Genomic DNA, 20,000 nt, shown 5'->3' on the forward strand with positions numbered 1-20,000 from the left:
GGGAAGGTGTGGAGAAAGAGACAAATAGTGTGGTGATTGGGTGATAAGAGAGGATGGGAGAGGATGAAGTGACAGAAAGTGGGTGACAGGAGGGAGGTGCAAAGACATGGAGAACAGCGAAACAGAGAGAAAGAGGAAATGGACAGAAAGAGGGAATGATGAGAATTGGGAGATTGTGAAAGGACAGATTCAGGAGAGGTAGTAGGAAAGGGGACATGAAGTTAGTACATATTATGTTTTGATTACTGAGCAAAAGAGAAGGATATCTGAAGGGTATTCTAGCACCTGATTAACTAAGAGAGACTGATAGAGATGGAGGGATGGAGAAACAGAGAAAGAGAAGGAGAGAGGAAAAGTAATCCCATTGTTTTTTTAATGGATTATTATAAACAAGTTCCTAAATATGAGACTACTTGGACGTTCCCTCCAGCTATACTGCTCTGGTGTGGTCAAGATCATTCAATTTGGGGCACTTAGGTGGCGTAGCGGGTTAAGCGTTGACCATGTAACCGCAGGGTCCCCGGTTCGATTCCGGCCGGGGACATATCCTGCATGTCATCCCTCCTCTTTCTCTCTCACCCATCCTTCCTGTCTAAATCTCTACTGTATCTGTCAATAAAAATTAAAAATATGAGTTTTATTCATATTATATATTACATATTATATATTACTTAAATATGAGGACTGCCCCACTCAGAAAAAAAAACTTTTTTTTTCTTTCATTCAATTTAACCAGGGTGAACACAACCAAGGCTTCTATGGGTATAATTCGATATTTTAGTGAATCTAATACAGAAAGTCAATAGGGCAATGGGGGGGGCGGGGGGTTCTTGGAGGGGGGGCGGAGACTGACCTTCTGCACCAGAGTCCTGGAGGTGCTGAACTGGGCCAAAATGGCTTCCACGGCCACACTGACTGCACTGACTAGAACTGGGGGGACAATCAGACGATACAATCAGAGATTATAGGTTACACAAAGTAGTACACAAACCCTTGAAGAAACACACAAATTATGAAAACAACTGCTATCAATTCAATCAATGACTGTGTGTGTGTGTGTGTACTGAAACTGTATAGTAAATGACGGTTCGTTTGGCACACCTCTTTTTTCCTGAAGGTACAGAGAGGACAGCCCTGGACCTGTCAGAGGTGCCTTCACGCCTTCATCTCCCATCCAGGAGGTCCTCTCTCTCTGTTCAGAGCCGGCGAATGAGGTGCTGCGAACGGCTGAGATTGGCAGAGAGAGGAGCCAATCAGAGAGAGAGGAGAGGTAATGTACAGCCTCCCTAAGCTAGTATCAATCATCATATATCATCAATGTCGTGGAAGAGAGAAATAGGAATGCCGTTATCCCACTGTGAGTGTTAGTAGTGGTTGTGGTAGTGGTAGTAGTAGTAGTAGTAGTAGTAGTAGTAGTAGTAGTAGGCAATTAGAAGCATGTTGTAGTAGTAGCTGGTAGTAGTAGCAGTAATGAAATCCTGGCAAGATTTCTTCTTTTTCCATCATCTAGCCTATATCTGGAAAGACATACAGTATGTATGTGACAGACAGGGTCCCATTCTGAGGGTGACATGTATACACGTACATGGGAAGCAGAACACTGGCCATGCATTAACCTTGAGGCTCAGGTGAGAGACAGACCAACAGACAGAGACAGGCCGACAGACAGACAGAGACAGGCCGACAGAGACAGACAGACAGACAGAGACACACAGACAGAGACACACAGACACACACACACACAAACACACACACACACACACACACACACACACACGTATAAGGAAGGTATCAATACGGTGAGTAGTATTACATTCTTTAGTTTGACCTTGTCACATAACTAGTTATATAAATGCAGAAATCAGCATTTATATGTGGCGTATATAGGCACATAAGTGTGTTATTTTCTAGCCCTGTGCCATTAGCCACTAAATTACAAGCACACACACACACACACACACACACACACACACACGCACGCACAGAGAAGCGTGATAATACTACTCAAAGTGATGCCATTATTATCATTGTTCAAAAGAACCTGCAGGTGTAAGCTGTGTTAGGTTGTGTATGAAATTCAAATGAGTCTGTTTCAACACAGACAGACTGATAGACAGAGGTATGGCCAGTCTCAAAAGAACCCTGCCCTTTCCCGGCTACCCCAGAGAAGAGGACAGGCTGGTATCAGGCGGGGCCTCCGCCCAGCCTGCCCTCAGGAGCAATCAGAGGGTAAAGGCTGGGGTTGTTTTCAGACTAGACAAGAAGAAAGATGGACAGACTGACTGACTGACAAGCAGGATGTTAAAGAGTTAGAGAGAGAGAGAGAGAGAGAGAGAGAGAGAGAGAGAGAAAGAGAAAGAGAAAGAGAAAGAGAAGGAGAGCTTCTTACTCAGCGCGCGAGGCAGCGGCGGAGTCTGGACGAGTTTTGGGGGCGCGGGGGGCTGTCTGGGGGGTATCGGCGGGTAGAGGTAGGGGTAGTAGAGGGGTGCAGCGAGGGCAGGAAGGGTGTGCGAGCGAGGGAACAGGGGTGAGCTGAGGCCTGACCCGTCCAGACCCGGAGGCGGGGCTCCGGACCGATGGGGAGGGGAGAGAGCCCCGATGGGGGAGAGGCGGGGAGGGGCACCTCGGTGCAGGGGGCAGTTTTTCGGGTGGTAGAGGTACCAGGAAGGTAGAGGAGGGAGGTCTTTACAGGCCTTGGTTGTTGTGTTGCTGTTCTGGTCTAGGTGACGTGAGGACGTGTGTGAGCGCTGGTCTGGGCTACCGTTGTACAATGAGTCCATGTCACCGCCGAGTGTGCTTGTGTGTGTGTCTGCATGTCCCCCCAGCAAGCCAACGGTGCGGGTGTTGGTGTATGTCGTCATCACGTCGATGTTTTTATACGGGGTGGTGCAGCCTTGTGTGTGTGTTGTGTTGCTACTGACGGATGTGTGTAGGTCGTGTGTGTGTGTGGGTGTCTGTTTCCCAGAGTCAGTGCAATAGAGAGAATCAAAGTTACTGATGGAGTCGGTTCTAAAGCCATACTCCAGGTCTGCTTTGGTCTTAGAATCATTCACGTAAAGATGCACACGGTCTATGTTGCTTTTAAAGTCTTTTCCGTAACAATACGCACCGTCTACGCCTACATCGTTTATAGAATCGTCAGCATAGTGATATACAGAGCCTGTGTCAAGCTTTGAATCAGTTCCATAGCTGTAAGCTGAATCTCGGTCTGTGTTTGGGTTGGTGCAGGTTGCCTGCTCTTTAGGGTGGTGGTTAGAGGGCTGTGTAGTGTCAAGGTGAGTGGCCTGCTGGGTAATGTAGTGGTTAGGGTCTCTGGCTCCGGTCTCTGTTTCTCTATGAGGCGCGTGACTGTGTGGCCTTGGGGGCGGCCGGGGAGGAGAGCCACAGTAGCCTGGGCGGAAGGGCGGGGGGTTGGAATGGAGGAAGTAGGGAGGGGGCCGGGATAGGGTATAGGCAAGGGAGAGTGGGGGTGAGGACACTACTTGTCCAAAAGGGTGTGGGGTTGGGGATTGGGGGGGGGGCGGTGTATGTGGCAGGTGGGAGGGGGTGGGCGGGGGGTAGAAGTGCAGCCGAGCAGGGAGGGGTGAGGAGTGGGAAAAGCGGAACCATAGGCAAACGTTTGGATGGGATGAAGGGATGAGAAGAACAAGGAGAGGAGGAGTAAAAAGCAGATGGCACAAATAAATGGGGAGGAGAGGAGAGAGATGAAGAAAATGTTAGTGTCCGTTGAGAGAAGAATGCACATCCATGAATGTAAACCAGTAGAACTCACAACATGCAATAATGCAATATTCACAACAACAACATGGCTAATACTCTGGTCCCAAATAGATGCACAAAGTACAGATGCCCACAGTGCATGAAAGTCAATGGAGGCGGGAAGTACATGACCGAGAGTTGAAGCACTAACAATGTTAGAAGAGTAGAGACATAATAGCCTACATCCCAGAGAGAACTCAACACTCTTCAAATCCATGTCTGGGTACCTTCTGTTTATAGTTCTTCTTTTACACACAAACACCCTTTACTCTCTCACTCATTGGCTGGCTGCGTTCCAATAATATTTCCACTATTCCCTGCATCCTTTCTCCTCACATCCTTCTCAAAACGCATCAGAGAGAAAAGGCGAAGATCCTTAAGATATTCTTCTTCCTCTGAAGGGTTTGAGAAGGAAGCCGGGAAGGGGGAAGCGAGGAATAGAAGACAAACTCGCACCCAAGTGTTATTGAAAACACCATTATTTCAACCATTATATCCTCAACTGTATTGTAAAAAACAAAGCATTTTTTCCTGTCAATGGTTCAGACTCCTGGTTTCACTTTCTGTATTCACTCTCAACTCCACATACTGAAGGTGTGTGAAACATCAGTATGTATAAGCTTGTGTGAGGCTACTGGTCATTGGATAAATGTGTTTGCAGTGTCAGTGTGTACAATACAGCAGGTGCTGCTATCACCTCTATATCACCTCTCCCCCTCTCCCTTTTCCTTCCCCTCATCACTTCCTCCTCCCCCTCCCTCTCTGTAGACAGTACAGTAGGGTACAGTGTTAGTGTCAGTGACTCAGTGTACAGTTACAGTTATGCTGAGTCAGTCTACAGAGTTCTGTTCCTGTCCTGCAGACACTGCCTTGTTTTTGTAGAGATCCTTAGATAAGCACTAAACTAAAAGTCAGTCCATTCCGTTAAAGCCAATTTTAACCATGATAGTGCCTGAGATTAAGAGTTAACCGCCACCATACCTTGGTTGGTTTGACTTGAGCTGATCTGTTTTTCAAATGCAGCTGAACACTTTCACTTCCTGACTTTCTGCCATTTGTTCATGGACATAAACCCACCCCTTTGGTTCTTAAAGGTGTACACACACACACCCCTGATGCTGTGACAGTGAGTAACCCTTCCTTGGCTGACTACTGGCACGGCACACATTGACATACAATATATGAATAATACATGTATAACACTTCAATAAGAACATTCACATTGTGATGAGCATTTAATGTTATTGTAAAAAACGGAATGATTTAGTTTGCTGAGTAATTCAAATAAGGTTTCACAGCAGGGGAAGATGGTGGAGGTAGAAATCGAAAGACATGCTCATTGTAATATATGGAAATGGAATAAAGAAGGGTATAAGACACGTGTTTGATACCATTCCTCGGCTCATTCCATTCCATGCATTAGGATAAGCCTGTCTTCCAATTTTAATTACTGTCTAATTGCTACTTCCATCTGCTTCCCCTGATTCACAGCAATTATCTAACCTAAGAGTTTAGCCTACACCTACATAAACGTCTATACTCTAGTGAAGGAACGAGAGAACAGCTTGGAAGGGAGATGAGAGACACTATAGAGGAGACTAGAAACAGGATGAGTGTGAGGGGTCAAGGACACAGAGAGAGACGAGCAGGAAGACAGCACAAATAAACCAATGACTCACCACATTTAGGAGAGAAGAAGAGAGTGAGAGAGTACAAAACAGAAGGATGGAAAGACAGAGGTTTACAAACAGAAACAGTGAGGAGAGAGGATGGGAGAAAAGAGACAGCGAGACAGAGGGAGAAGTAGAAAGAGAGTCTGAGAGAGCAGAGAGGGAGTAGTAGAGAGAGGGAGGGAGAGATAGAGAGCTTTATGGGCACTCCATTGTTCCCCCCCCCTGGTCTGCAGATGGATGAATAATTGAATAAGGCAGCAATGACATCACACCAGCACCACAGGAAACGCTGGACAGATTTCACCATCTCTCTCTTCCTCACACAGCCTGACTCGCCCCTCTCTCTCTCTCTCTCTTTCTCTCTCTGTCCCATAATCTAATTTTTCCATCTCTCTCTCTTTCCCATGTTAGAAGATGAAACATTCCCTGAATTATTTGATATCATGTGCGGCCTCAGTAAATGGAGTTGGCTACTGTGTCAAAATGTCCATCCATTCAAACCCCAGCCAACTGTATCATCCAACTCACCTGTAGTTCTTGACTCCAAGGTTCTTCCTCCATCAGCTCTTCCTCTCACCTCCAGCTCTTCCTCTACCTCCTCCTCTTTCTTCTTCTTCTCTTCATACTCTTCCATCTCTTTGCCCTTCATCCACAGGTTCCCCTCGCTGGCCGAGCATCCGACCCTCTGCATTGGGCACAGCTCAGGTTGTCCAATCACATCATCGTGAGATTTGTGGAACAAATCCCTAAATGCAGCTAACGAAGTGAGGGGAGGCGGTTGCAGGAAAGCGGCCTGAGCCTGGGAGGTGTACTCCCATTGGATGCCATCGCTGTCCGTCTTCTCTCTCCTCCACTTGAGGTTGTAGAGAAAATCGGGGTCAGGGGTTATGACCGTGGGGTCTGGATCGGGGGCGATTAACATCTGGTTGGGAGGGGAGTTGTGTTTGCTGCGGTTACGCAGCTCCTTGAAGGTGGTCACATTTGAACCTGACCCTGAAGTCGACCCCCCAGACGAGGTTGTTGATTTCTTTGGGGTTTCCACATCAGATTTTCTCATTTCCAAGGGCGGCAGAAGGGGAGGCGTTTCGCCATCGGGGGAGAATGCTATAAGCCAATCAAATCGCTCAGGCCTGTATGAATTGGCATAGAGGGTAGAAACTTTGAGGGATGGGATGGGAGGTAAGGGGCGTGGGGGAGGAGGGGGAGGGGATTCGGAGACCACAGAGGAGTAATTGAAAGTCTCAAAGCTAATATTGTTAGCTTTAGTTTCGTTAGTTTTGCTAAGGCCAGTGCTATAATAGGGGTCAGATGCTAGGCTAACAGTAGCCCCATACCCACTGTTTCTCTTCCTTCTCCTTGCCATCTCTGTGAAGGAGGTGGTTCTGAATGTATCCCTGCTCTCCTCTTTCTCTTCCTCATCCTCCTCTACTTCTCCAAGTATATCCATTCCTCTATTCCTCTCCTTCTCTAACCTGCCTCCATCTCTCCATCCATCCAGAGCCACCCCATCTATATCACATTCCTCCTCCCTCTTCCTCTCGTCTTTTTTACTAATCCCTCTATCCTGTGGCTCTCTAGGCCTGGTGGTGTGAATGTTGTCCCCCTCTCCTTCGTTCTCCAGTTCCCCCACACAAACTCCCAGCTCGGGGCTGAGTTTGAGAAGCTCAGCCTGGGTCAGCCCAGCTAGCACCAGGAGCTTACGAATCTCATCATCCAAGGTGTGGAAGGATGGAGGAGGAGGGAGGGAGGGTGGGGGAGGCACGGCAGGGGGGGGGCAGAAGGTTGAGATAGAGATGGAAGGGGGAGGGGGAAGAGGAGGGGGACGTGAGGTGGGAGCGGGGAGGGATAGTGGGGTCTTCTCGCATCCTGCTTGGAGGGCGGCGAGCCTCTGCGCCTCCTTACGGGCGAGGTGTCGCCTCCGTGGAGGAGGGATCGGGGGTATGAGAGAGGGGAGGGGATGAGGAGTAGGGGAGGTGTAGAGGGTGAAGTAAGGGATGGGCTGAGAGAGAGGAGGAGGGGGAATGGAGGGCGGGGACGGCGGGAGGGGTTTCTCACACCTGAAGGTTGAGAAAGAGGGTGATAAGGAGGTTGGGGAGAAGGTGGAGAATGTCGGGGTGGGAGAGGTGGAGAGAGAGACGGACGGGCTTTCCCTGCTGATGTTGATGTAGGTGTGGAGGTCAGAGTTGACGCTGGCATGACGGGTGGGAGGTTTGGGGGGTCTCGGTGGAGGCTCCACAGGTGACGGGGTCAGAGAGTCCGGAGCAAGGGGCTCGTCGCAATCCGAGGGGGCGGTGAGATCCACCCCGGCATCGGAAAACTCCTGGGAATCTCCCAACGATCCTCCACAGCCTTTATACAGCTTCCATGGAAGATCAATGTTCCCCATCTCATCCAGAACATCAGAGAGATCCTCCTCTCCCAGATCTCCTAGATCCAGTCCCTTCTCGTGGAGCTTGGCGATGTGGGACAGTTTCACCTGCTTGTTGACCTTCTCTAGTCGATCCAAGTGATCCAGTCGATCCTTCAGAAGATCACCATGGGGATCCTCCCCCTCCATATCCCAGCGAGCCACCTGGATCACCTGGCTAAAGCGTTCCATCTTCCCAAACTCCCCCATTGATTCAAGGAAGTCCATCAGGCCTACTTTGGAGACCCCTGAACCTAAATGTCCCATTTGACCTTTGTCTCCTAGGTAGTTAGAGGAGGGGGAGGCAGGGGCAGAGGGGTAGCCCTCATCAGGGGAACAGGCAGGTGGGGGGGAATATGAGGCCGAAGGGGGGTTGTGGTTAGGGACATGGAGGGGCAGGGAGGGGGGCGATCTGGAGGCGGGGTAGCATTCAGGTGCTTGAGTGAGAGAGTGATCCAGCATGGAGAGAGACATGGAGAGATCAGCGCAGTCTGACTCCAGATCAGAGCAGGAGCTGATGGAAGTAGAGGACGAAGAGGTGGAGGAAGAGAGGGAGAAATCCAGGAGAGAGGGAGGACAGTCGCAGCAGGAGGGCACCAATGTGTCATCGTCCTCTTCATCTTCATCATCATCACCCTCTGCCTCGTCATCATCTTCATCGACATCCACTTCAATATCAACATCCACACTACTATCTTCCTCCTCTTCCTGCTCCTCCGTCTCTTTCTTGTTCTTGTCCTCGTTTAGGCTCTCCTCCTCGGTCTTCTTGCCCTCCACCTTCAGGGCAGCGGGGGGGCTGGCTGTGGACTGAGTCTGGGGCTTCTGTAAGGGGCTGGTCTGGGCCTGGGCCTTGCCCCCTGTCCCCTCCTGTCTCAGGGGTGGCGGAGGTGGAGGGGGCTGGAGTTGGAGCTGTTGTCTGATAGAGATAGTGTTGTTATTGTTGTGGTTGTGATTGAACAGACTGTTGTTGTCCTGCGGGGAGTGGCCGTCGCAGCACAGACAAGGCAGACTCGGCTCGTTACAGTTGGGGTCGAGGAGAGGAGGAAGTGGAGGAAGAGGAGGGGGAGGAGGAGCAAGGTTTGATACCACTCGTGCACGTACACTCTTCGGTTTGGGTTTGGCTGTGGCGGAGGAGGTGGTGGTGGGACCTCGTTTCTGTAAGCCCAACCTGGACTGAACCACAGGGGCACGAGCCTGGACACCCACCCTGGCCCTGGAGGACTCTGGGGGGCCTTTGGTGACCCGTCGAGGGGAGGCGGCAGAGATGGTGTTCATGTTTTTGTCCTCCCTCCGTAAACCGGGACCATATGTCTTTGGTTCCGCAGTGGTATTGGTGGTCCGTCTGCTCATGTCAAAGCGACGAGCCCTTGGTGGCACAGACGGGCGACTAGAGGAATGCATTGTGGGAATAGCACTTTTGGAATAGTCTATTATTTCTGATGCTACAGATACGGGTTGGGTTATCTATCTAAGGACTGCAGAGATCCAAACTGTGACTGGCCATGATGGTCACATCTTGGATTGGGTCCCAAGATCCTGAAACATCAAAAGAGACACACAGTCAATAGAGATATAATCAGGTTCCGTGTTCTATTAACAGCACGAGGGACATGGTTCCTGTTCTATACTCATTTTCATATTGAATCTTTGAAGTTTAAAATCATCCCCTGACCTGTTCATTATACCTCTATCGCTATTGGGCTTTCTGCTTTATAATTACCTCCTCAGTGCTGGGAATACCATCCCTCCTCTCTTCTCCATCCCTCTCTGCCCCTCTCCCCCCCCCCCCCCTTCCTCCACATTCTTTCTCTCTCTCAAACACAGACACACACACATACACACACACACACACACACACACACTGTTAAATTCAATGTCAGCAGAGAAAATCTGGAGCAAAAATTGGCAACTAATTATCTATTGCTGTCATCCAGCATCCCAGTCTATTCTGCCATTCTACTTGATTGAGATTTACTGTAGGCCTAGTAGTCTCTCTCTCACTCTCTCCCTCGGCAAATATAATTAACGGAGTAGGAAAGAGAAGGAACTAGGCCTACACATGCATTTAAATTCTAGTTACAAAACGTATTTTTCTGTACAGTCAAACATAAGCCTTGTATAGGCTATTCACGGACACAACTAGAGCAGAAAAAAATCGGCAGCGCAATGACTAACACAGTCTGTTTTTAAAGCACATCCACCGTAGGCTATATGCGCTGCTCATATCGCTCCACAGTGCCCTTCACATGAAAAGGCCAATACGAACATATACATTACTCATTACAACCTATAAGAGCGCTTATAACCTGTCTTGGTGGAGTGGCGGTGGACATGGCCCGTTAGAAAAAAAACACAACTAAACCGCAGAGCACATCGTCTGCTGGAAATAGGCCGATTCTCGGTATTTACCCCGGATTTATCGATCCAAAAGGACTGATGGAGACAGTGAGTAGAGCAGAGAGAGAGATAGAGGTAAAGAGAGAGAATGAGAGAGATAGAGGTAAAGAGAGAGAGAGAGAGAGAGAGAGAGAGAGAGAGAGAGAGAGAGAGAGAGAGAGAATGAGAGAGATGGGGGGGGGGGGGTATCAAGCCGCATCGCCCATCTACATCCACCCCCGCTACTATGACAAGATATGTCGCAATTACTGTTAGATTACACATATCATATTTTAAGTGAAATGTTGTCGTTGTAAACAATAACATAAATAATAACATAAACCAATTAAAATGCGTGATCTCTATCGGATACGGGCAGATGTGATCGGAGCATCGCTGAAATTGGCTTAAAAGCCGAGGCTATAGCCAATCCGTACAGACAGAATTTAAATTAAAGCATAAAAATAGTAGCCTATGGATGTTAAAAAAAATTAGACTCACGATCGACGGGGCTCGAGAGAAGATGAGGATGCAGGAATCCGTCTCAACGGGTGCGAGCGCTCGCGGAGGGTCACAGCGAGAGCGTCTCTTCTCGCGACCACCTCCTCATCCTCCGTCATCCGCTCCTCTCCCTCTCCTCCACCGTGACCACACCCCTCGGCTGCCTCACCATCCATCTCCATCCCTCTCTCCTCATTCACTAGCTCGTGACGTTAGAATTATAAGGTTCTATCTCCATTTTTGTCAATTGAGTTTTTTTACATAATCTGATCCATTGGGTGTTTATTAATGCCTGTGTCAGTGTTTTTTATTATTATTTATTTTTATGTTGACATTTTTGAGTTAGTAATTAATAAAATACAAAGGTTCCATCTCACAAAACATAATGGAATGTAAAAACTTTGACGCTCAATATCTCTGAACCCTAAACGGAGATAGAACCTTATCATTCTAAACGGAGATAGAACCTTATCATTCTAAACGGAGATAGAACCTTATCATTCTAAACGGAGATAGAACCTTATAATTCTAAACGGAGATAGAACCTTATCATTCTAAGCTCACGAGCTGCCTCAACCCTCTCTTCCACCTTCCTTCAGAAAAAATATGGCACACTGCAATAATCAAATGATATTGAATATTCTATAGGCCTACGGGATTCCCTCTGATCTGTAATAGGCATAGTGGTTTCATGTCGTATTCGCTATAATTCCTATATTTCTTTGATATTCTGTGTCATCGTCATATGGGATCACAAGGTGAGGTCATATATGAGTTCATAGCAAACTATCTTCAAACAGATGCAAACAGACTTCTTCAGAGACCAACATTAGTCTCACAGTCATGTGATTGAAATGCTAAATGAACAAATCATTTATTTCATTTTATCATTACATTGTAGTCATTCATGTAGACTACTTTGCACACTACAGTAAAAATGGGTTTGCTTTCTGCTTCATTTCTTTATTAAAGGCAATACGATTACATTCTCTGCAGCAATACATTTACAGACGTAACTATACAACTAAAAGACAGAGACAACAAATATTTTGATGTAGTCTCGTTCACAGACCGTGTCCTTGAAGGCTGCACTGTCTGCTGGTTTTACCTCCCCCTTACATATATCTGAGCTCGTATAGACACACACAGAAATATACCTCATCAACTGAATTCAAATATTTATATTAGCTGCTGACTGCAGAGGCAATGTGTAAAACCAGAGGTTTTCCATGGGAACATAGAATTAGGGTTCATCTCCAAGTTTGCTCCCTCTCCTCCATCTTGCTCTGATGTGAGACAACAACAAAAAATACTTTAACCTATCCTATGTTTTTAGATCAGCAAGGGATAAAAAAAAAGAGGTGTTTCTCTCTTTTACCACAATCAGACAAGAGGAGAAATTGAAAGACATTTAGTTCATTCTGATTTACCATTCAATTGCTTTGATTGATTCGATTACTGATAGATATACTATTATGTCACTACTGTCCTCATCAAATCCATGGGATTCTAGAGAAGACAGACAGCTGACAATGGTGACATCATACTCACATCATATTATCAACACTGATCACATGATACAGACTTCTGGATGACTTGTTATATCCTACATCTACATAAGTCGTTTGGATGGAACAAAACCAGCATACAGGGGTCCTTGAGAACCAGGCTTGAGACCGCCCTACACTAATCTCTCCCTTACTCTCAGCTCTGCCACTTAAACTAAGGCCCGGTTCCATTCCTGTCCCTGTCCCCTTCGAACTAGCAGAAGAAGGTAGGGACAGAAATGGAACTGGACCAAACCTAGCCATGTTTCACTACGCCCCCTCCACATCGTCTTCACTTGTTCCTCTTGTAGATTTTCTTGGCGAAGTTGAGGAAGACGGCATGGGGAAGGTTTCGGGCGTGACACGCAATGAGTTTCTGTAACCGTTGGTAACTGTCGTCCTCGTGTTGATGGTATAGGGTTGGCATTTGCAGGGTGTTGTACAATGCTTTGACCTTCTCCACACTGGCATCGTCATGGCGGGCGTAACACGACTACAGGAGGAAAAATAACATACAATATATATCAGAAAGGGCTGCCCATGTGGCCTGGGGTGGTCCAGTGGTCTAGCACCACGGTCTACAGTGCACACATATGCCCATGTCGGCATGGGTTCGAATCCGGCCCCATGCCCTGCTGACATGTCCTCTCTCTCTTCTCCTCCTTACTTTCCTGTCTGTCTTCACTATATCTGTCCAATAAAATGGAAAAATATGAGTGGGACTTCCCCACGCAGAAAAAAAAAGGAAAAGAAAGAAAGGGCTGCCCTTTTAATTTATTTTCTCTCAAGACAATCCAAAACGTCTACTTGTACATGTGTAACTGGGCCGAGCTGTGGAAACAAGGCCTGTTGACATGTATTCTCTCACCTCCAGCTCGGCCCTTTGTTCTGGGGTCATGACCCCTAGGGCGGTCACCACCAGCCAGCTGCACTTGTTGTCCTGGATGTCTGTGCCGATCTTCCCCGTCACCGCAGGGTCACCATAGCAATCCAGATAGTCGTCCTGGCAACGGAGAAGCATTGTAAACCATGAGGTCACATCTTTGTGGTGCAGGCAGTTACGCCTTACCTTTTTTTAACATTTCGTGAGCTTAGAATTCTAAGGTTCTATCTCCGTTTAGGGCAGTTCAGAGATATTGAGCGTCAACGTTTTTACATTCCATTATGTTTTGTGAGATGGAACCTTTGTGTTTTATGAATTACTAACTCAAAAATTGCAACTTTTTAAAAGTAACACCACACAGGCATTAATAAACACCTAATGGATCAGATTATGTAAAAAACTAAATTTTGACAAAAATGGAGATAGAACCTTATAATTCTAACGTCACGATTTGACTTATTCCAGAGAGACAACCTGGAAATGTAAACACAAAAAACCCGATATATTATGGTATTACTGTGAGTGTCTTATTTCACCTGAATCTGGAAGAACTCCCCCATCTCCAGTAGGATGTGTTTGGCATTGTTGTGTTCCTCCTCGTTCTCAATCCCTGCCTACAGAGACAGGAGATGGTAGGGCCTCACACATTACCACTGACGCATATTACGTATTGTGACATAGCAATGGTATTTTGTTGTATACTTTATTATTATTGTGTACTATGAGCTGTTATGAGCCCTTTAATGTAATGTATAATGTATGGGATAGTCGACTCCTTGGATAAAGGTCCACCCAAACATAAACACACGCTCACCATGTACATCGCCGCCGCGACAGGGAGGTAGAAGGAGTAGAAGGCAGTCTTGTACTTCACTATTGCTTTATACCTGAGCGAGGGAGAGATAGAGAGATAGAGAGAAGAGTTGACTGATGCCCGGCTTCATCCTGTCTTTCTGAGTGATACTTTGAACCTTTGCTCTGAGGGATAACACCCCTTCCCAACTATCTAAACCCCCCATCACAACATCAACCACCCCCCTCCTCTCCCTCTCTTCCTCTCTCACCTCTCCATAGTGAATCTGCTGAGGTCTATCTGACCAGGGGGAGCAGTCATGAGATCTAGAGCCTGGCCCAACTCTGTCTGGAAAGACGTCTGAGATAGGGAAAGACAGTCAACAGGCTTATCATTACAAGGTGTGTGTCTGTGTGTGTGTGTGTGTGTGTGTGTGTGTGTGTGTGTGTGTGTGTGTGTGTGTGTGTGTGTAAATCTAAATGTATGTATGTCTGTGTGAACTTGTGTATGCTTCTGTGAGAAATTGGAGTGGGGCTGTAAGAGAGTGGCTTGGTGTGTGTGTGTGAAGTGTTACCTCTGTAAAGAGCTCTAGTAGGTGTACATAGTAGGGCTGGTCCCTGCAGTGTCTGCGCAGTAGTCTGTATATCGCCCCCTCCAGGAGAAACCCATCATTGATGGCATCCAGACCCACTTCCGCCTGAGAAAGAATAGGAACAGGAACCAGAACATTGAAGAGAACATTACACACATGAATGATGTTTTGAGCTTAGGCAAGGCAAGGCAAGGCAAGTTTATTTGTATAGCACATTTCATACAACAGGGGCAATTCAAAGTGCTTTACATGCATTATTTAAAAATACAGCAAGAGGAGCATAAGAAAATGTCAATGTCAATGAATAAAAGCAAATATAAGAAGTAAATAGATAAAACATTTAAAAAGACAATAGTTAATGGAAAAATACATGTTTGTGTTTAATCATATCCCTCCATATCCCTCTACATCCCTCTACATATCTCTACATCCCTCCACATCCCTCTACATCCCTCTACATCCCTCTACATCCCTCCACATCCCTCTACATCCCTCTACATCCCTCCACATCCCTCTACATCCCTCCACATCCCTCTACATCCCTCTACATCCCTCCACATCCCTCTACATCCCTCCACATCCCTCTACAACCCTCTACATCCCTCCACATCCCTCTACATCCCTCTACATCCCTCTACACCCCTCTACATCCCTCCACATCCCTCTACATCTCTCTACATCCCTCCACATCCCTCTACATCCCTCTACATCCCTCTACACCCCTCTACATCCCTCCACATCCCTCTACATCCCTCTACATCCCTCCACATCCCTCTACATCCCTCTACATCCCTTCACATCCCTCTACATCCCTCCACATCCCTCTACATCCCTCCATAGCTTAGGACACACAAATCCATTTAATCTTAGATGAAGGAAGGCACCTTGAAAATTGGAGATAGAGCTCTTTCAGAATCAAGATGAAAATAAATAATTTGATACTATTCTGATTCTATATTTATCTCTCTCTCACAGACAGCCTCACCTTCTTGTACCAGCACGGCTGTCCTCTTCGAGTCACTGACGCATCCATGATATCATCAGCTACCAGGAAGAATGCCTGAAGCTGAGAGGAAGAGAGTGACACTTCACTGTCGAGAGATAGTGACACCTCAATAAAGTGCTAATTGATGCTAATGCTAATTGATAATTCACAGCAGTTGAGTGTGTGTTCGTTAGCTGGAGAAGGGGGAGAACAGCCCCACCACAGCACACACAAACGTTGTGTAATGCTGAATCCTGATTGGTCCCTGCTCTTACCAACTCAATGCACCATCCCACCAGCAGGGCCCGCCGCACTGTATCCTCAGTCAGCTTAGCAGGAGGGAGAAACTCCCTCAAAGAACCAATCACAGACAGGCCACGGTTCCTCTTGCCTCCTGGTGCGTTGTACACTAACACCTAGGAAAGAGAGAGAGAGGCAGAAAGGTATTTTAAAATGGCAGAAAGGTACCAGAAAGGTATTTTCCCCTTCCCTCGACACACACACACACACACACACACACACACACACACACACACACACACACACACTAGGGAGCTGTACCTCTTTCAGTCTGTTGAGAGCATCGGTGAGAACAGGGTCGATAATATCTTTCTCGGTGAGCTCTGCCACCAGCTCATCGAACTGGGCATCAAACAGCTGTGTGTCTGTCATTGTCCCGTGGGAGTGGGTCCCGTTGCAACCACTGTCACACTAAGGAGGCAGAGAGAGGAGGTGAGTTAGATGACACAATAATAGGAGGATTTCAAAAAGTGGGTAAAGGTTAAGATGAAGGAGTTAGCAGTAATTAAGTTTAGTTCATGAACTTCATGATAACATGTTCTTCTGCTATTCCAAAATATAAAAATAAAAAATAGATCTTTAGTTTATAAACAGTAAATAGATCAAGAATGGTTGGCATTATTTCATTTGTCATCATGACATAGCCAGTATCAGTGTCAGGGGCTCCACAAGAGGACAGTCTTTTGAGAGAACAAGTGATTTAACTAGCTGGTCAACTAACTTTCCCTCCACCTCTGATTGCCCAACCACTGCTAACCTTGATCAGAAACACCCTCAGATAAACAAGGTCTATTAATAGATAAAGGGTTAAAGGTATACTATAATTAGCAAGTTACCTTGGCTAGAACTAAGGTATGCTGCAGTCTCCAGCTAGTAACAGCTAGCTAAACCTGTCAGCCTGAAAGCTAGCTACAAATATGTCTCATTCACGGAACAACTGCGGTCTATGCGTCTATTATGTACAATATATCTGTTGTCAACAATATCTACAATATCTGTTGTCATTCTTACCATGATAGTCTCGTCCTGGAAGGCAGTGACACTGGCCCCTTCTCGATACTGTGGATACCTGTCAGGAGACAAGCGTATCAGCCCACAAAACACCCCTACTATGCGTATTGTAGTTTTACGTCATGCAACGTCACGTTGCAGTTCATTTCATCGCATAGTTTACTGAACTACAACTCCCAGCAGCCCTAGCAAAAGATGCGTAGCGTGTGGTCTCAAGGCTTCATATGACATCGGCAATTGTCATTGGCCAGTGCCATCGAACCAGGATGGGGCTTTCGGCCTGGCTGGCCAATAGATTCCGCGTATAGGTGGAGCTTAGATGGGGGGACTTGTCTGATGTTTAGATAATGTTTTTTTTTTTCAGTACCAATAGTCCCAGACAGTGTCTATTAATCAATCAATACGTTACTATACTTATACCGGTATGAATAACGTAAAACACACAGATATGGCCAATTTAATTTAGTCGTGTATAATTTATTTCATATGTTGAAGTACATAACTTGCATTAAAAGTTCCTGCATTAGAACCGAATTTAAAATGTAATTAGGTATCTTATTAAATATAATAATATGTTTATTCAGTTTAATGGCTCTTGTCACGTCAAGCCATTATACATCTTCTGAAATATCGCTTCAATGTGCAACACAGGAGGTAGAAACTAGATAGCTCCACTTTAAACACTACACAGCACAGTGCTTCTGTGTATGTGCGTGCCTGTATGTGTGTGTGTGTGTGTGTGTGTGTGTGTGTGTGTGTGTGTGTGTGTGTGTGTGTGTGTGTGTGTGTGTGTGTGTGTGTGTGTGAGTGAGTGAGTGTGTGTGTGTATATGTGTTTGTGAATGTTAAATCAGTTACAATATGTGTATATTCAAAAAGTTAAATCTTTACAGATATGGGGCTAATATCATAATTAAAGTGAGTGCTCTTGTCCAACTTGATTGAAGTCAGTCGGCTTTGCGGTCCTATCCTCCGGATACAGTTTATCAACATAAATACACTCCATGTCCAATCAATGTCCAGTATCCAGGGCAGCCAGACTCATAGTGTTCATGGTCTCTCAGTAGTTCAAATGGAGTCCCAGGACCCCCTATCTATTGCCATATACCCCCTCAAGTCTTGAGGAAACTCCATATACTATCATCATCAATATCTGATATTCCTAACATCTATCCACAACACATCTGTACATTTATTGCAAGAGCCTCTTTAGTGCTTTCAGAATCATACTGAGGTGCAGTTTATCATACAAAACAAGGGGTGGTTCAACCAGAACTATAGATTAATATACAGAGTTTGGCCAACCGCTGTTTAAGAATTGGACTGTTTAAGAATGACGCCATGTTGGGCACAGAAAGTTCCAAGACAGGTGCTTTCTGGGTGAAAGTTAATGTCATGGGAAGATTTGGTGCAAACATGAAGGGCAGTTGTCAGAACTCTGTATACATAGTATGGCTCTGGACTGAGCACCCCGACATTGACCCATCCCTTTATCTCTATCTATACACAAACACATTTTCAGAGGAACAGAGCTCCTAAAAAGTAGAGAAAAGTAAGAAGATACATGCAGATAAAGACATTTTTGAAGGGAATAGTACGTTACACAGTCAGTCAGTTTGCAGGATTTTTGATACACAGGGAAGTTGAGGAGGTGCAGTATTTGAACAAGGCTCCTGTAGGCTCTGGGGTGAATTTTTGGGGGGGTTGTAGCAAAACATGCACGCATACAAATCAAACCATTGTGTTCCAAGATAATCCCGAAAAGAGAAAAATACATTTCAAATGATGAGGGTGTGGGTGTGGTAAAGCGAAGCCATAAAACTGGTGTACTGTAGATGATAGTTTTGTTGAGGGGAACCTTTCTTTTAAAAGGCAGCATGGAGATGGAGGACCGAGAGAAATACATGTTGATCATGCCATTTGTTCATTTTAGTCACAATTGGACACATTTGGAGTGTCACTTTCAGTAGTAGCCACTTAAACTGAAATAATCTCAATTGCGAGACCCATTAAATACTCTGACGGCGAGAGAAGGCTGTGAAAATACAGGCGATATGTACACTGTGTTATCTCTGTATATCTGACATGGAATATTTAGTCTGCCCATCATCTGGGCAAAGTAGGGAAAGGAGGTGAATCATTTCACAAGTGAAAGCCGAAAAGGTGGATCCCATGAACACCCGATGTGAGAGTCACTCTGGATAAGTGGCAAACAAAATAATGTACAAAAAGGTGGTGGCAGGATAATAATAATACAGAATAAAGCACGAGAATGTGGTCGGTGCAGAGGGAGTGAGTCATGTCCCTCCAGTCTCCTTGGGGGGGAAAGTGAGAGAGATTCCGGAAGTTTCTGGAGGAGTGGTGAAGTGGAGATGATGACAGATAGGCCTATGTGCAGTAGGGAAGGTCCTCCAGGTAGAAGTTGTCCATGGACACAGACCTAGAGTCAGATTTACTCTACCCCCTGTCCCTAACCTTAAGCATGAAGGGGAAACACACATAACTGACCAGTGGCCTATGGCCAGGATCCTACTCCTGAGGGCAAGGTTAACGTTGAAGGTTGATGACAGAGTATTGTCCAGAGTGGGAAACAGCACCACTGAATAAGGCCAGGTGCACAGGCGGCTCCAAGGAGAGGAGAGGAATGAAAGGAGGAAGGAAGCACAAAACAGCTATCTCTCTCACTCCCCAGACCTGCATACCTCTTTCCTAACCCCTCACTCTATCATTAGTAACTATCTCCCCCTCCTTACCCCTGCCTCCCCCACCTCACTCCTCTGTGTACAGTCCTCCAGAGGCAGCCTCCCTCATCCCTCTATCCTCCTGTCATCCCCCTCCTCCTCCTCTCTCTCTCCTCCCCTCCTCACAGCGCTGACTCAGAGTACAGAGCCCCCGATGACCCGTGTGGCGGGTTAGCCGTCAGTAGTCGTCGTAGTGACGCCGAGGAGGAGGAGCTTAAGTCTCCACAGCTACGCAGGTGGATTCCCTCCAACGCTGTGGGCTGGTCGCTATGATGACGGTTGTGCCGGCTGTCGCTATGGGAGTGGTGGTGTCCACGGTAATGAGGATGAGGAGGATGAGGGTAGGGGTGGCCTCCTCGGCTAGCCCCCCAGGAGTTACGCAACATCTGGTGACACACAGACAGAGAGACATGAGACCGACAGACTAAGGACT

The 20,000-nt window shown here is 46.5% G+C and overlaps 2 protein-coding genes across 2 annotated transcripts in view; both read right to left on the reverse strand.

The window, feature by feature from the left end:
- Positions 1 to 11,635: 11,635 nt before the first annotated feature.
- On the reverse strand, positions 11,636 to 16,851 carry fdps (farnesyl diphosphate synthase (farnesyl pyrophosphate synthetase, dimethylallyltranstransferase, geranyltranstransferase)). The gene is made up of 10 exons (XM_080541384.1): positions 16,828 to 16,851; positions 16,078 to 16,227; positions 15,792 to 15,932; positions 15,517 to 15,597; positions 14,514 to 14,636; positions 14,211 to 14,299; positions 13,961 to 14,033; positions 13,683 to 13,760; positions 13,132 to 13,266; positions 11,636 to 12,756 (listed from the first exon to the last, which is right to left on the reverse strand). Exons 1-10 carry the CDS (start codon positions 16,828 to 16,830, stop codon positions 12,556 to 12,558), a joined length of 1,074 nt encoding a protein of 357 aa, XP_080397510.1. The 5' UTR covers positions 16,831 to 16,851; the 3' UTR covers positions 11,636 to 12,555.
- Positions 16,852 to 19,689: 2,838 nt separating this feature from the next.
- The window catches only part of fam189b (family with sequence similarity 189 member B), a gene marked incomplete at both ends in the record, with an annotated part of 6,670 nt that continues 6,359 nt past the window's right edge, over positions 19,690 to 20,000 (reverse strand). Inside the window, one exon of the mRNA XM_080540298.1 lies at positions 19,690 to 19,953. Coding sequence (XP_080396424.1) covers positions 19,690 to 19,953 — 264 coding nt within the window. The remainder of the gene's footprint in view (positions 19,954 to 20,000) is intronic.

This window comes from Nansenia antarctica, assembly GCF_963989245.1.
Source record: "Nansenia antarctica genome assembly, chromosome: 10".
NCBI classification, from domain to species: domain Eukaryota; kingdom Metazoa; phylum Chordata; class Actinopteri; order Argentiniformes; family Microstomatidae; genus Nansenia; species Nansenia antarctica.